At 40.9% G+C, this 15623-nt stretch overlaps 1 protein-coding gene across 1 annotated transcript in view; it reads right to left on the minus strand.

Moving 5' to 3' along the window:
• The window catches only part of TRAPPC3L (trafficking protein particle complex subunit 3L), a 169524-nt gene that overhangs the window by 95756 nt on the left and 58145 nt on the right, over positions 1-15623 (minus strand). Inside the window, exons 2-4 of the mRNA XM_040426842.1 lie at positions 10494-10541; positions 5889-5986; positions 4010-4109 (exon numbers count right to left, since the gene is read on the minus strand). Of these exons, the coding sequence (XP_040282776.1) occupies positions 4010-4109; positions 5889-5986; positions 10494-10541 (246 nt within the window). The remainder of the gene's footprint in view (positions 1-4009; positions 4110-5888; positions 5987-10493; positions 10542-15623) is intronic.

Consider the following 15623-nt stretch of genomic DNA (forward strand, 5'->3'; position numbering starts at 1 on the left):
ACAACCACTTAAAGTAAGTCTCCACTTTTTCTTCTATCCACCAGTACTTTAATCTGGAACCTACTACCCTATGGTGCGCTTTTTTGTATATACCTCCACAATTTATTTACGCCAAATTATTTAAGTTGTATGACAATTTGACGCCCTGCACCTGCCCATTCTGAAGATGAGAGAAATCTCTAATTGTGTCAAATAAGCCATTTTGACACTAGACTAGCTTTGATTGAAAGGGTTTTGCCTGATAACAGTACCTTTACATCTCCGTCACCACACACATAATTTGTTGACTTAGTTAAATGGTAGTATTTTCAGGCAGGAATCATCCAACAAGATGTAACGCAACTTCAAAGTTGTTAATCTGCGTTTTCATATGAAAGACTGTAATGACTTAAACTGTAAATGAATAGAGTGTATATAAAAGCAGAATTAAGATAATTGCAGTGATTCTGACATATAATATCAGATGAGAGTATTCTCATACAGACAGGTTTATTGCTTATGTAGTTCTTGAGAACCAGCTTTATAGGTTAGGCGTTACTGAACAGAATGACAACACAAAATGCTATTAGATAATTAATCCTGGATACAAAAAATCATAAGGAGCTTAGGTTGGGATTCTCAAAACCATCCGTCATAAAGGTTTATGATTAATCATGCATCATTATGGTTGGGATATGTGCATTTAGGAGAGAACACACAATGGGAGACAATGTGGTCATGTGGTTACAGGTCCACTTGATTGCTCCTTGACTGACCTCTTGGAATCCCTTATGATCAAGTTTAGAGAGATGCTGTTTGAATACTAATTTTGAAACAAAAATGTACATGACACTCAGCATACCAATAATGTAATTCTGCTGGCTACACTAAAGACCGGTAGTTATTCTGAGCAAAGGGCTTTCTTGGTGAAAGGACTCCCCTCTCATATAGCATGTCCCAGTAAGGCACATAAAAAGAGGTTACCGAAGACAGGCGACTTCTCAGGGACTATGGAATCAGATAAGGGACTTTTGTATACTGTATCAGATAAGGTATTTTGTATCAGATAGGCGCTAGGGTTGCGTACGGACAGGTCAGCTGAGGTACGTGGACAGAGTACTCCTACCATCAAGGCGTATCTCTGGGCTTTGCATTTTCTCCAGGAAAAGTATAGGGACAGAGAATTTCCCCATTTTAACTGTGTTTCATCTGCGGTACCAAAGTAACCTACTGCTGACCGTCCTCATGTGACAGCTTTATCGACTTGGCTGCTGTACTACGATTATATTGGTCCGGATTGAATTATGTTGACTGGATGTTTTTTTGACGATATTTAACTTAAAAGTGATGTTTTAGGTAGTTGCCTTCAGCCTTCTCTTCATACACTTGATTGGCAGGGGTGCCAGGTGTCAGAACCCCGCCAATCCGATATTGATGACCAGGGCCGGCGTCAGCACCCGGCAATTGCTCCTGGAGGGGCCCACTGAGCTGCTATGAGCACTTCCATCAATGACACTGCTGCCATTTCACTTATGCAGTACCACTCTGGTAGGCCCTCTAATGCACATGAGGCCGGCTGCTGCAGAGCGTCAGAGACGCCCCCTCTACACAAGATATGCAGCCTGAGGAGAGAGACCGCAGGGCTGGAGCAGAAGTGTGAACACAGTCTGTGAGTCTGCACTGTGACTTGCACTGCGAGTTGCTGCCGAATGCTGTATACCAGCAGCTTCATGCTATTTGGTTGTTTTACTGCCTTATTAAGTAGTTTGCCTCCATGACACCTGCCCCCCCCCCTTCATATCCTGTCCTATCTCATCCTCATGAATCCCCCTCAGGGCCCCTTCCACCTACTTGCTGTCTCCACCCTTCCTGTCCATCCAGGGCCCCGGGCTCCTGTCTCACTCCTCTGCTTCTCATTATGGTGTTGTCTAAACCGCATGCACCATAAGGACCTTCTAACATCACAGGGTCACGTGACTGTGCCCCCTTATACCCTGCATTGTGCCCTCTTACCACACCCTGTACAGTGCCCCTTGTCATTCCCTGTACTGTCTTGAGAATAGGTCATCAATATTAAAAAGCCTTGAAAACGAGGAATAATAAGAATATTTTGGATCACATAATGTTACAGCCACATATCGCTTTGGACACGGTTTCTGCTCAGCCAAGTACCGCATGGCAATGCAAGCAGCAGCAGGATCATAAGGGTGCATTCACACAAAATACGGTCGTGTGAATGGAGTCTTATTGATTAGAACCAAACTGTTTATTCTGTCTTTATTGTTAATGGCCGGGCATTAACTAGGAAACTAGGTGGGTTGCATGGTTTCTGCAACCCAACCATGGCACAGGCGCACTGTGTAAACAATCCTTGCAAAGAGGCCATCTATAAATCAGTTACTCTTGATTGTTTGTCTTATGAATCAGTTACCTTTGTAGGTGTGGAACAATTTACAATCTTGGAAGGCAACAAACTAAAGCAAAGTTTTAATCTGTCTGCTGGACCATATATAAATATACAGGAAATACAGAGGTGCACATTTATTAAGACCTGCGTTTTAGACACCGGTCTTAATAAGCCCCTGAACTGGAGATGGGTTGCCGAAGTTATGTAGAGGGGTTGACCTCTACATAACCTTGGCATATCCACCAACAATTCTAAATATAAGACAACATCTTTGTTGTCTTACATTTAGACCATTTTCTACGCCTAAACCCTACCGGCTCTTCCTCTTCTCCGCACAAGTACATGTAGATAAATAAAGCACCTTAACACTGTATGGACATGCGTTACTTAGCTCCATCAATCACAATGTGGCCCCAAGGCAATTATATGCAGCCAGCGATACCTCAAGGAAGGGGACGGGCGCAATAAAATAATGAGTGCTTCCATTGAGAAGTGCCCATTATTATAGGACAAGAGGCCAAGGAACAGTGAATATAGCACTGTTAGACCTGTGCAGGCATTACTCTGCGCTCCTTGGTCCTCTTCATTGGGTGTCGGGTCTGCTCTATGTCCTGGTGTCAGGACACAGTGCAACGCTGGCACAAGGACACAGTGGTGGTGGTGGTGGCACATGAAGGAGGAGAAGTGAGAATTTTTTTCTTGTCTGCTCTCAGGTTCACATTTAGGGAATGGAGGGGTTGGATGGGGGTTATAGAGAGCAACAATTGTCTGATTTGGGGGTCTGTACAAATTGGGGTCCAATCTGAGGTCTGTATAAATTTTGGGTCTGATTGGGGTCTGGAAAAGTTGAGATCTGATCTGAGGTCTGTAAATCTTTGGGGTCTGTACAAATTGGGGTCCAATCTGAGGTCTGTATAAATTTAGGGTCTGATTTGGGGTCTGTAAAAATTGGCATCTGATCTGAGATTTGTAAATCTTTGGGGTCTGTATAAATTGGGGGTCTGATCTGAGATCTGTATAAATTGATGGTCTGATCTGTGGTCTATATAAATTTGGGGGCTAATCAGGGGTCTGTATAAATTTGGAGCTTCATCTGCAGTCTGCATTCATTTTTGGGTCTGTCCAGAGATGTATATGAATTTGGGGGTCTGTATTCATTTTTAAGGCCTAGTCTTGGGGTCTGCATTAATTTTGGGCTCCGGTTTGGGAGTCTGTATTAATTTTTTGGTCTGTTTGGAGGTACAGTATATAGGAATTTTGGGCCCTGTATTAATTTTGGGGTCTCATGTAGGGGCTGTATTAAGAAGGATTTGTCCGTCCATGTGAAATGTACTTTTGAAAACTGATTACAATGCCACAAAAAATAGTGGTGCCTCTCTCATTTCACTGTTCTCACAACTAGGGGAGCTTTTGGTGTCATTCCCAGGCATGGCCAGCTGAGATGAAGTTTGGGGGGTGAATGTGAGACATGTACAGTATGTACTGAACATATGATATACAATATTGCGGCCCACATATACGGCCAAGTTTGAAACCCCTGCACTAAATTATGCAATGTGAAAACAGCCTAAAATGATTTTTATATTATAGAATATATATAGCATGAACATGCATTTACAGTACCTTTGCAATTATGTCCACTGTTTCACTATAACTGCGACACTTCTTTATGCCAGAGTTAGCCAAAAAGTCTTCTACTAGTCGAACTCCAATATTATATCCCCTAAAAATAAAATAAATAATGATAAAAATAATGAGTTAAATATTAAATAAAAGGCTAATACAACTGTACTTAAGGCATAAAGCATTTATAGCTATAATGAAGTCTATGAACTGACCCAAATCTTCAAATAATAGAAATAAATTATAAAAGTATATTTTTTTTAACATTGAGTATAAAGGTATTTTTACGCCATGAGTCATGCTCCTTTCATGCTCCATTCTGGGGTCTAATCTGCATTTTTGCTTGGACTCTAGCAGCTACACAGTTTCTTTAGGTCAGTGGCTGTATGGAATCCACTAATGCTACCTTAGTCCATCTGCCAGCTTCTGCATGCAAGCTGATATGTGTTCAGTGTTTCGCAGGGGTTGGATTCAAATTTTTAACAACAGGTTCCCTACTCAACGGCGGACACGCAGAGTCACAACACATGTTTACATATACATACAATATATATATGCAACACACATAAATACACCATATAAATGGTGCACATACCGCCAAAGCACCAGATCAGGACTCAGCCGGTAACACGGTTCTCCGATCCAGTTGTAATTTTAACAACCAAATCTGGAAAACTGGAGGGAACTGGCTGAATGCCATGCCTGGTGTTTCGTCTTCAGTCGGTCCATAATTCCCAGCAACCTCCCTTCCTATAGTGGTTTGCCTTAGCATATGGAGATGCTGCTGCATTTTGTTGGGCTTTGTGCTAGTGTCCGTCTCCGGTTTGTTAATTTGTGATCCTACAACAACTTTTGGTTTGCTCACTATGTATGTAAACTACAGTATAGATCAATAAATTCATGGTTAAAATCGGATCATTAATTCTGTATAGAAGTAAGGAACGTTTTACAGATTTCTGGCATGTCACCAGCACAATTGATAACTTGTGCTTTTTTAAGGACCTTCACACTAGCAGATAATTGCCCAAATGAACAGCCATATAAGGCCTACTTCACACTAAAGTTATTTGGTTAGTTATTTCCATCAGATATTGTAAGCCCAAACCAGGTGCGGGTCAAAAACACAGAACAGGAGGAAATCTTTCCCTTATACCTTATCTCTGAATAGTCTCCACTCTTGATTTTGGCTCACAATTTCTGATGGAAATCACTGACCAAATAACTGAAATGTGTACTAGGCCTAAGCATAGGGTCATTTCTGTGGCATTACAGTCAGCAGCATATGCCCTGTTTAGGCTACTTTCACATCATAGGATCTCAATAGCGGGGGAAACGCTTCAGTTTTGTCCCCATTCATTGTCAATGAGGACAAAACTGAACTAAAGGCAACGGAGTGGCCAGAATGCATTCTGTTCCATTTCATTGCATTCCCATGAAGCAAACAAAAGTGCTGCAAACAGCGTTTTTGAATCTGTCCTGGAATGCGGAGCAAGACGCATCCGTCATGACTCGCAATGTAAGTTAATGGTGACGGATTGGTTTTCTCTGACACATAAGAAAACAGATCGTTCACCCCTTGACTTACAATGGTTTTATAGACGGATCCATCATGGTTATTTTAGTGATAATACAAACGGATCCGTTCAAAACGGATGCAGACGGTTGTATTATTATGACGGAAGAGTCTTTGCTGATCCATGATGGATCCAGCAAAAATGCAGATGTGAAAGTAGCCTTACAAAGAAATGTGCTGCCAACAAAAGCAAATTTTTATACTGGTATAAAAGATATCTTCAGGTCTTGACATTCTTAAATTACTAAAATATTTATTCCATAAAGCAAATTGTGTTATAAAATAAGTCATACACCACATACTTACATTGCATCCAAGTATTTGTTAACTTCCTCATCACTGTCATAATCTTTGCACAATTGTGCCACTAAAGTACCATAAGTGAGAGCAAAAAGATCTCTGCTCTAAAAACAAAGGAGAAAATGTGTTGCAAGTCATATGCATTTGTAACAGGGCCATAGAAAAATATGGTCATGTGAAAAGCTGTAGCAACAAACATAAGCTTACATGAGGATTTTCTTATGTGAAAGTGACCTTAGTTAAAGGGGATTTCAAAAACAGAGAATGTAGTCAATGAGAAAAAGAATGGCAGATCAGACAGAGAGGAACTACAGGGTGGGCCATTTATATGGATACACCTTAATAAAATGGGAATGGTTGGTGATATTAACTTCCTGTTTGTGGCACATTAGTATATGTGAGAGAGGAAACTTTTCAAGATGGGTGGTGACCATGGCGGCCATTTTGAAGTCGGACATTTTGAATCCAACTTTTGTTTTTTCAATAGGAAGAGGGTCATGTGACACATCAAACTTATTGGGAATTTCACAAGAAAAACAATGGTGTGCTTGGTTTTAACGTAACTTTATTCTTTCATGAGTTATTTACAAGTTTCTCTTTGTTTACAGCCATTGACATGTCGCCAAGGTTAACACGCGAGGAGCGGATAGAAATTGTGTTAATGTCTGGTGAACGCAGTAACCGGGTCATTGCAGCAGATTTCAATGCAAGACACCCTACGAGACCACCCATCTCCCATGCTACAGTTAGCAAACCGCTTGCTAAGTTTCGTGAAACTGGTTCAGTGTTGGATTTGCCAAAATGTGGACGCATGAAATCTGTCTCTAATAAAGAAACATCAGTGGCTGTCCTAGCTTCATTCAGCAAGAGCCCACAGCGTAGCACTCACCGCATGTCACTGGAGAGTGCCATTAGTCGAACATCCCTTCGGCGGATATTAGCTACTCACAAATGGCACCCTTACAAACTCCAGCTACAGCAGCATCTCAACGAGGATGACCCAGATCGGCGCACTGAATTTGCAGAATGGGCAAAACAAAGATTGGAACAGGACCCTCAGTTTATGCAGAAGATTTTGTTCAGTGATGAGGCAAACTTTTATGTGAATGCTGAAGTTAACAAATAAAACCACCGCTATTGGTCTAAAACTAACCCACATTGGATAGATCCCTCCAAGACTGTTGGAACAAAAAAATTGATGGTATGGTGTGGTATATGGGGTACAAAGATAGTGGGGCCATTCTTCAATAAAACCTCAAGGCCACTGGATATGCGAAATTGATACATGATGATGTGTTTCCCTCTTTACGCACTGAAGCTGGCACGTTCCCTGAGTTTTTCCAGCAAGATGGTGCACCACCACATTATGGGTGTCAGGTCCGAGCATTCCTAGATGAACAGTTTCCTGGAAAGTGGATTGGTCGTTGTGGGCCAGTTGAATGGCCCCCAAGATCTCCCGATCTGACCCCCTTAGACTTTTATCTTTGGGGTCATCTGAAGGCAATTGTCTATGCTGTGAAGATACGAGATGTGCAGCACCTGAAACTACGGATACTGGAAGCCTGTGCTAGCATTTCTCCTGCGGTGTTGCTATCAGTGTGTGAAGAGTGGGAGAAGAGGGTTGCATTGACAATCCAACAAAATGGGCAGCACATTGAACACATTTTATAAGTGGTCAGAAACTTGTAAATAACTCATGAAAGAATAAAGTTACATTAAAAGCAAGCACACCATTGTTTTTCTTGTGAAATTCCCAATAAGTTTGATGTGTCACATGACCCTCTTCCTATTGAAAAAACAAAAGTTGGATTCAAAATGACCAACTTCAAAATGGCCGCCATGGTCACCACCCATCTTGAAAAGTTTCCCCCCTCACATATACTAATGTGCCACAAACAGGAAGTTAATATCACCAACCATTCCCATTTTATTAAGGTGTATCCATATAAATGGCCCACCCTGTACAGCACTAACTTACACACTGCAATAGATGGGCATACATGCAGCTATAAAATAGAGACAGTAGTTCTTCACATTCGTAATTCCACCCTGACAGCACCATAACAATGCTATACTGAGCTGGGCAAGATAATGAAAATAAAAAATTACTTCTGAGCTATGGTTGTATCATCTGGTAAAGATTTAGACAAATACAGGTGATTTTTCAATTTTTTTTAAGCTCAGAGACCTCTTTTAAGACATTTTAGTTATGAGCTTTACATCATTTTTAATTTTCCAGAACAATGATGTTATTCTTTCATACATTTCTCAAATAAAAACACACCTCATTGTATTTACAACCTATTGTCCAAGAATGTGTACTAATAAAGTATCTTATCACAGTCAGACACCCTACTGGCCACTTGTTGTGACAGTTATAAAGTGTATCATCTTGGACTGCTGAAGAAAGCTTATCACAAACACGACGATACAGTACAAAATAAAGTCCTAGAAGGAACACAACCTGTCTTTGTATCGATCTTCATACAGTAATAAGTCTTTAAGGTTGCATTCACAAGTGCAATATTGGTGTGATATTATCACGGTCGGCGTGGCTATCACATACGTGACACAGAGGGAGGGAACGAGGAAGGCCCTGCCCAAGTGAGAGGGAAGATGGTGACCCCTGACTCACCTGGCGGCTGGCACCTGGCTGCCCTGACGTCCCTAGACGGGTTCCTCACCCGTACGCCGATCACGTGCCTAAAGCCCTGGCTTTCCCTGAGCTGAGCCCTAGGTAGTGAACAGGGCGATGGGAACACTAGTCCGCACCACTAACTCTAAGGGAAAACACCAAGGGGAGGACAGACAACACAGACTCAACATATATTCCCAGGTGGGCGACAACAAGAGACAACAATAAGCCAAACAGGGATCCGGAGGGCAGCACACAGGAACAACAACCAGGATTAACCACTCCAGTGGGTCAGTATAGATGTCCAGGCAGGAAGCTCTATAACTGGCAACTAGAGAAGTGTGAGGGGAGAATATAAGGAGGTAGGGAGTGGCAGACAAGAAACAGCTGAGGAGGAGAAGCTACGGATCCCTGAGAGAGACAAAAAGGATAGCAAGGCAAACACAGAAAACAATAACTAAGAAACACTGTGATCTTTAGATATAGAGCGCGCAGCCACCCGCTGCGACTTCCTGACCCCGGGTATAACGGAGTCAGACAAGGCTCTTGATACCCTCGTGACAGATATTTTAGCCAAAAGTGCACTGTGTGTAGGAGCAATGCAGAGGAAGTCTGTCTCTTAGGCCTCATGCACACGACTGTTGTTTTATTCCGTGTCCGTTGTTCCATTTTTCGTGATTTTCTGCGGACCCATTGACTTTCAATGGGTCCGTTGAAAACTCGGCTATTGCACCGTTTGTCATCCGCGTCCGTGATCCGTGGTTCCAGTCCGTCAAAAAAATATAAACTGTCCTATTATTTTTGTGGAAAACGGTTGGCGGACCCATTCAAGTCAATGGGACCGCTAAAAAAATACAGAGGCACACAAGATTGTCATCCGCGTCCGCAGGTCCGCGCCCGTTTTTTTCCTATCATTTGCATGGCAAACCTGTCTTAGATTTTTTTTTACTTTCCTTTATGTCTGGTGATCCTCCAAAAATAAAGTAAGACACATGGAAACAAAAATGGAAACGGATCACAGAACAATGGAACCTCATTTTGCGGAACGGAACACAACAACGGTCGTGTGCATGAGGCCTTCTGTTGGAGATATTCTACCCCAAGAGCAATCAATCTAAGGAAAAAGAGCAGAGACCCACAAAAGTTCTATTACATCTCTGTACAAATCTAAAAGTGGCCCCATGGTGTAGGCGGGTCCAAATTGACTGAAGAAGGGAAAACACAAGTGGGCAGGGACAACAGAAGTAGGTGGGGCCTGAGATACCATAGTGCAGCACAAAATACCACCCCAGCAGAACCAAATATCACAGTGCAGCACAAAATACTGCTGCCCTCGCCATAGTATTCAACTGTATAACTGTCCTGATGATGGTGATACAGATGAGATCAGGAAGGCACCTACGGCCGTTGGACAGATGCATAAGTACCTGATGCTCCCAGCATTAATTAATCCTGAGAGTATCAGATTACTATGTTCCCAGCCAGCGGCCATGAGGAGGGCTACATTGTAGTTGAGGTTTTTTTTTAAAATCCCATCTCAAGACATGGTACATGTTGCTAAAACTTTTTTTTCTGGAATTAAAGGTGCAAAAAATCATATTCAGAAATCAGACACATAGCAATGCCTATAGTAAAATCCACATCTGTAACACTTTTCACCTGTGCTTTGTAAAATTGCCACAAAATGTGAGCCCGAACCTCCCAAATGATGGGCTGGAACATGTAATAATGGCTATATGGTATGTGCCATTTTAAAGTGCATAATGTGACAGTGTTTATAGAGTAGATGTTTTCCATGGCAAACATAAAAAAAGAAGCTTGTAAGAACTAGTTTTTTCAAATGAGAATTCAGCATTCAGACAAACATGCTCCATTTAAGTACAGGTAACCAAAATTTTGCAAGAAAGTAAATAAAAGTTGATTCATGTAGCGTAATAAACATCTAAACCAAATTTTATGTAGCAGAAAATACTTACAATATTATGTGCTGAGGCGGAGGATGAGATAGCTGGTAAATGCCAGTCCTGAATCAATAATAAAACAATATAGATTAGTAATTATTTGGTTTTGGTTACACACAAACTTGCAATAGAAACTGTAACTGAGCAATTGCAGTCCATTTAATTGCTCAATTTAAAATAAATGAAGTGAAAAAGTAATGTAATAAAAACTGTGTGGTGGACATTGAAAGTGGATTAAGAACTCAAAGAGAAGGCACCACTTGGCTATAATCACAAACATCACATTTGGAGGTGGCTTAACTTTAGTGAGAACAAAGGATCCAACATGCTCAGGTCTTCTCTCATTGAGGGAGAGTCAGGAACGCCCAAAACTCATTAGATGGTTGGGCCGGTCTTGCTGAAATTAGTAGGTTCAGCTATCATTAATCTAATGTGTTGGGCACCTTAAATAACATGGACATATGTATATGTATTTATCTTACCATAAAGGAGTTAGTCTATTTTTACATCTACAGCATCAATTCTGGCAGGCTGCTCCGGCAGAGAACAGCTGGAGTTCTCTGGATCTGGCACTGGTGGATGCTACTGGAATGCCCGTTGCTCCCATTAAGTATAATGTGGTCCGGGGGAGATCCTGGAGCAATCCGGCAAAAATGCCAAGAATGGCTGGACAGAAACCTCTGCACGTAGAGTTTTTTTGTCCAGCCAATTACCGTGATTTCATGCAGGAACTGCCTGCCGGAAGGCTGTAGCAGACATGTGAAAGTACACATTCAGGTTTTCAAACTGATGGCCTGTCCTCTATATAGGGATAGGCCATCAACAATAGATTGAGGGGTCCAACTTTCAACAACCCAGCCAATTAGCTGGTTGAATAGGAAAAAGCTACAATATCAAGCAGAGTCACTATGAGAAGTAACGTTTTGTGCAGTACAGACCAAAGTAAATAATGAAGAGGCCACAGCACTTACATAAGCACCACTAGGGGTGCATCATCCATGAGGCAAACCCTTGCCTCAGGCTGCACTATGCTAGGACTGCAGGGAGTGGTAATTTAGCTTACAGGCCTGCACACATGTATGTACATAGGGTTGTGTCTAAGCTCAATGTACTCCATGTGACATGCTAAAGTCACGTGGGTTTGAAGCGGGGTGTACCAGCAGGAATATAACTACATCCCATGTGCACTGGTAATAAAGATTAGTAATATGAAATAATAATAACTAAATCTATTGATGGTGTTAGTGGTAAGGCGCATGGTCACTTTGGGATTGAGGCTTCTAATGTCACATGACCCTGAGACGTCAGAAGATCCTTGCGGCACTGGAGTTTAGACACTACCCATACCAAGTGTGCTGAAGGGTAAAGGACCTTTGAAGATCACACATGAATGCCACATGATCATTCATCTCAAACCAGCTAAAAGACCATGTAGAAATAGCAGCAAATGGGGGTAATTTACTATTCTGAAATATGCCTAAATGAGGTGTATTTCAGGTGCAGACTATCTGCGATTTCGCCCTGCTCACGCTAGATCTAAAATTGTGGGCGTGGCGTGCGTGGAGATGGGGATGGGCTGGCAGGTCCGTCTCATTTACCATTCTCTACGCCTGTACGCGTAAAAAAAGGTCTACAGCTAGGAAGCTGTCTTACATGTAGAACTAGCACTGGATGCGCCAAAGTTATGGAGAGGCATGTGAGTGCAAGCGAGTGCAAAAAGTCGCAAAAGTCCTATTTTTTGTGACTTTTTGACGCCAGAATTCTGGAGTAAAGGTATGATAAAGTTTTTGTGGGGGATTCAGTCAGCACAACCCTGTATGCAGGTGCACATCGCTATGGCGAAATACATATACAAATATATTTTTTACTACTTTTACTACTTTGCAAAAATAACTCTTTTTCACACACACAAAAAAATAAAATGTTTTTTTTTTCCGTCCTTGCATCCCATAGTCCATAACTTTTTAATTTTTCTTTTTACAAAGCTGTATGGGGGCTTTATTGTTGCATGGCAGCTTGCAGTTTTCAATGGTCCCATTTTGGAAGGCACATAAGTAGAGTTGAGCGAACCCGAACTGTAAAGTTCTGGTTGGTACCGAACTTTAGGTTTTTCGGCACCCGGACCCGAACACGGTTCGGTGTTCAGCACTTTCTTGGTGCTTTTTGAAAGGCTGCACAGCTGCCAATCAACAAGCGTCATACTACTTGCCCCAAAAGGCCATCACAGCCATGCCTACTATTGGCACAGCTGTGATTGGCCAACTGCAGCATGTGACCCAGCCTCTATTTAACCCCTTAAGGACCGGGCTCATTTTCACCTTAAGGACCAGGCCATTTTTTGCAAATCTGACCAGTGTCACTTTAAGTGCTCATAACTTTAAAACGCTTTGACTTATCCAGGCCATTCTGAGATTGTTTTTTCGTCACATATTGTACTTCATGACACTGGTAAAATGAAGTCAAAAAAATTATTTTTTTTGCACAAAAAAAATACCTAATTTACCAAAAATTTGAAAAAAATTAGCAAATTTCAAAGTTTCAGTTTCTCTACTTCTGTAATACATAGTAATACCCCAAAAAATTGTGATGACTTTACATTCCCCATATGTCTACTTCATGTTTGAATTGTTTTGGGAATGATATTTTATTTTTTGGGGATGTTATAAGGCTTAGAAGTTTAGAAGCAAATCTTGAAATTTTTCAGAAATTTACAAAAACTCAATTTTTAGCGACCAGTTCAGGTCTGAAGTCACTTTGCGAGGCTTACATAATAGAAACCACCCAAAAATGACCCCATCTAAGAAACTACACCCCTCAAGGTATTCAAAACTGATTTTGCATACATTGTTAACCCTTTAGGTGTTGCACAAGAGTTATTGGCAAATGGGGAGGAAATTTGAGAATTTCATATTTTTGTCAAATTTTTCATTTTAACCCATTTTTTCCACTAACAAAGCAAGGGTTAACAGCCAAACAAGATTGTATCTTTATTGCCCTGACTCTGCCGTTTACAGAAACACCCAATATGTGGCCGTAAACTACTGTACGGCCACACAGCGGGGCGTAGAGTGAAAGGTGCACCATATGGTTTTTGGAAGGCTGATTTTTATGGACTGGTTTTTTGACACCATGTCCCATTTGAAGCCCCCTGATGCACCCCAAGAGGAGAAACTCCCTAAAAGTGACCCCATCTAAGAAACTACACCCCTCAAGGTATTCAAAACTGATTTTACATACGTCGTTAACCCTTTAGGTGTTGCACAAGAGTTATTGGCAAATGGGGATGAAATTTGAGAATTTCATTTTTTTGCCTAATTTTCAATTTTAAACCCATTTTTTCCACTAACAAAGCAAGGGTTAACAGCCAAACAAGATTGTATCTTTATTGCCCTGACTCTGCCGTTTACAGAAACACCCCATATGTGGCCGTAAACTACTGTACGGGCACACAGTAGGGCGTAGAGTGAAAGGTGCGCGGTTTGGTTTTTGGAAGCCAGATTTTGCTGGACTGGTTTTTTGACACCATGTCCCATTTGAAGCCCCCCTGATGCACCCCTAGAGTAGAAACTCCATAAAAGTGACCCCATCTAAGAAACTACACCCCTCAAGCTATTCAAAACTGATTTTACAAACTTTGTTAACCCTTTAGGTGTTGCACAAGATTTAATGGAAAATAGAGACACAATTTCAAAATTTCACATTTTTGGCAGATTTTCCATTTTAATATTTTTTTTCCAGTTACAAAGCAAGGGTTAACAGCCAAACAAAACTCATTATTTATGGCCCTAATTCTGTAGTTTACAGAAACACCCCATATGTGGTCGTAAACCGCTGTACGGGCACACGGCAGGGCGCAGAAGGAAAGGAATTCCATACGGTTTTTGGAAGGCAGGTTTTGCTGGACTGTTTTTTTTGACACCATGTCCCATTTGAAGCCCCCCTGATGCACCCCTAGAGTAGAAACTCCAAAAAAGTGACCCCATTTTAGAAACTACGGGATAGGGTGGCAGTTTTGTTGGTACTAGTTTAGGGTACATATGATTTTTGGTTGCTCTATATTACACTTTTTGTGCAGCAAGGTAACAAGAAATAGCTTTTTTGGCACGTTTTTTTTTTTTGTTATTTACAACATTCATCTGACAGGTTAGATCATGTGGTCATTTTATAGAGCAGGTTGTCGCGGACGCGGCGATACCTAATATGTATACATTTTTTTTTATTTATGTAAGTTTTATACAATAACTTCATTTTTAAAACCAAAAAAATGTTTTAGTGTCTCCATATTCTAAGAGCCATAGTTTTTTCAGTTTTTGGGCGATTATCTTGAGTAGGGTCTCATTTTTTGCGGGATGAGATGACGGTTTGATTGGCACTATTTTGGGGTGCATATGATTTTTTGATCGCTTGCTATTACACTTTTTGTGAAGTAAGATGGCAAAAAATGGCTTTTTTTACACTGTTTTTATTTTTATTTTTTTACGGTGGTCATCTGAGGGGTTAGGTCATGTGATATTTTTATAGAGCCGGTCGATACGGACGCGGCGATACCTAATATGTATACTTTTTTTTTATTTATGTAAGTTTTACAGAATGAGTTCATTTTTGAAAAAAAAAAAATCATGTTTTAGTGTCTCCATAGTCTAAGAGCCATAGTTTTTTCAGCTTTTGGGCGATTATCTTGAGTAGGGTCTCATTTTTTGCGGGATGAGATGACGGTTTGATTGGTACTATTTTGGCGTACATGCGACTTTTTTGATCACTTTTATTACCTTTTTTGGGAAGTAAGGTGGGCAAAATTTCAATTTTCTCATAGTTTTTATTTTTTTATTTTTATGGCGTTCACCGTGCGGGGAAAGTAACATGACCATTTTATAGATCAGGTCGTTACGGACGCGGCGATACCTAATATGTGTAGTTTATTTTATTTTTTTAATTTTTATTCAGTGATAAATGTTTTTTTTTTTTATCTTAACTTTTTTCACTTTTTTTTACATTTTTGTGACCCAGACCCACTTGGTTCTTGAAGATCCAGTGGGTCTGGTGTCTGTATAATACAGTACAGAACAATATATATTGTTCTGTACTGTATTTTACTTACACTGAACAGATCTGTGCTTTTAGCACAGATCTGTTCAGCACCATGGA

This window comes from Bufo bufo, chromosome 4 (genome assembly GCF_905171765.1).
Source record: "Bufo bufo chromosome 4, aBufBuf1.1, whole genome shotgun sequence".
Lineage (NCBI taxonomy): Eukaryota > Metazoa > Chordata > Amphibia > Anura > Bufonidae > Bufo > Bufo bufo.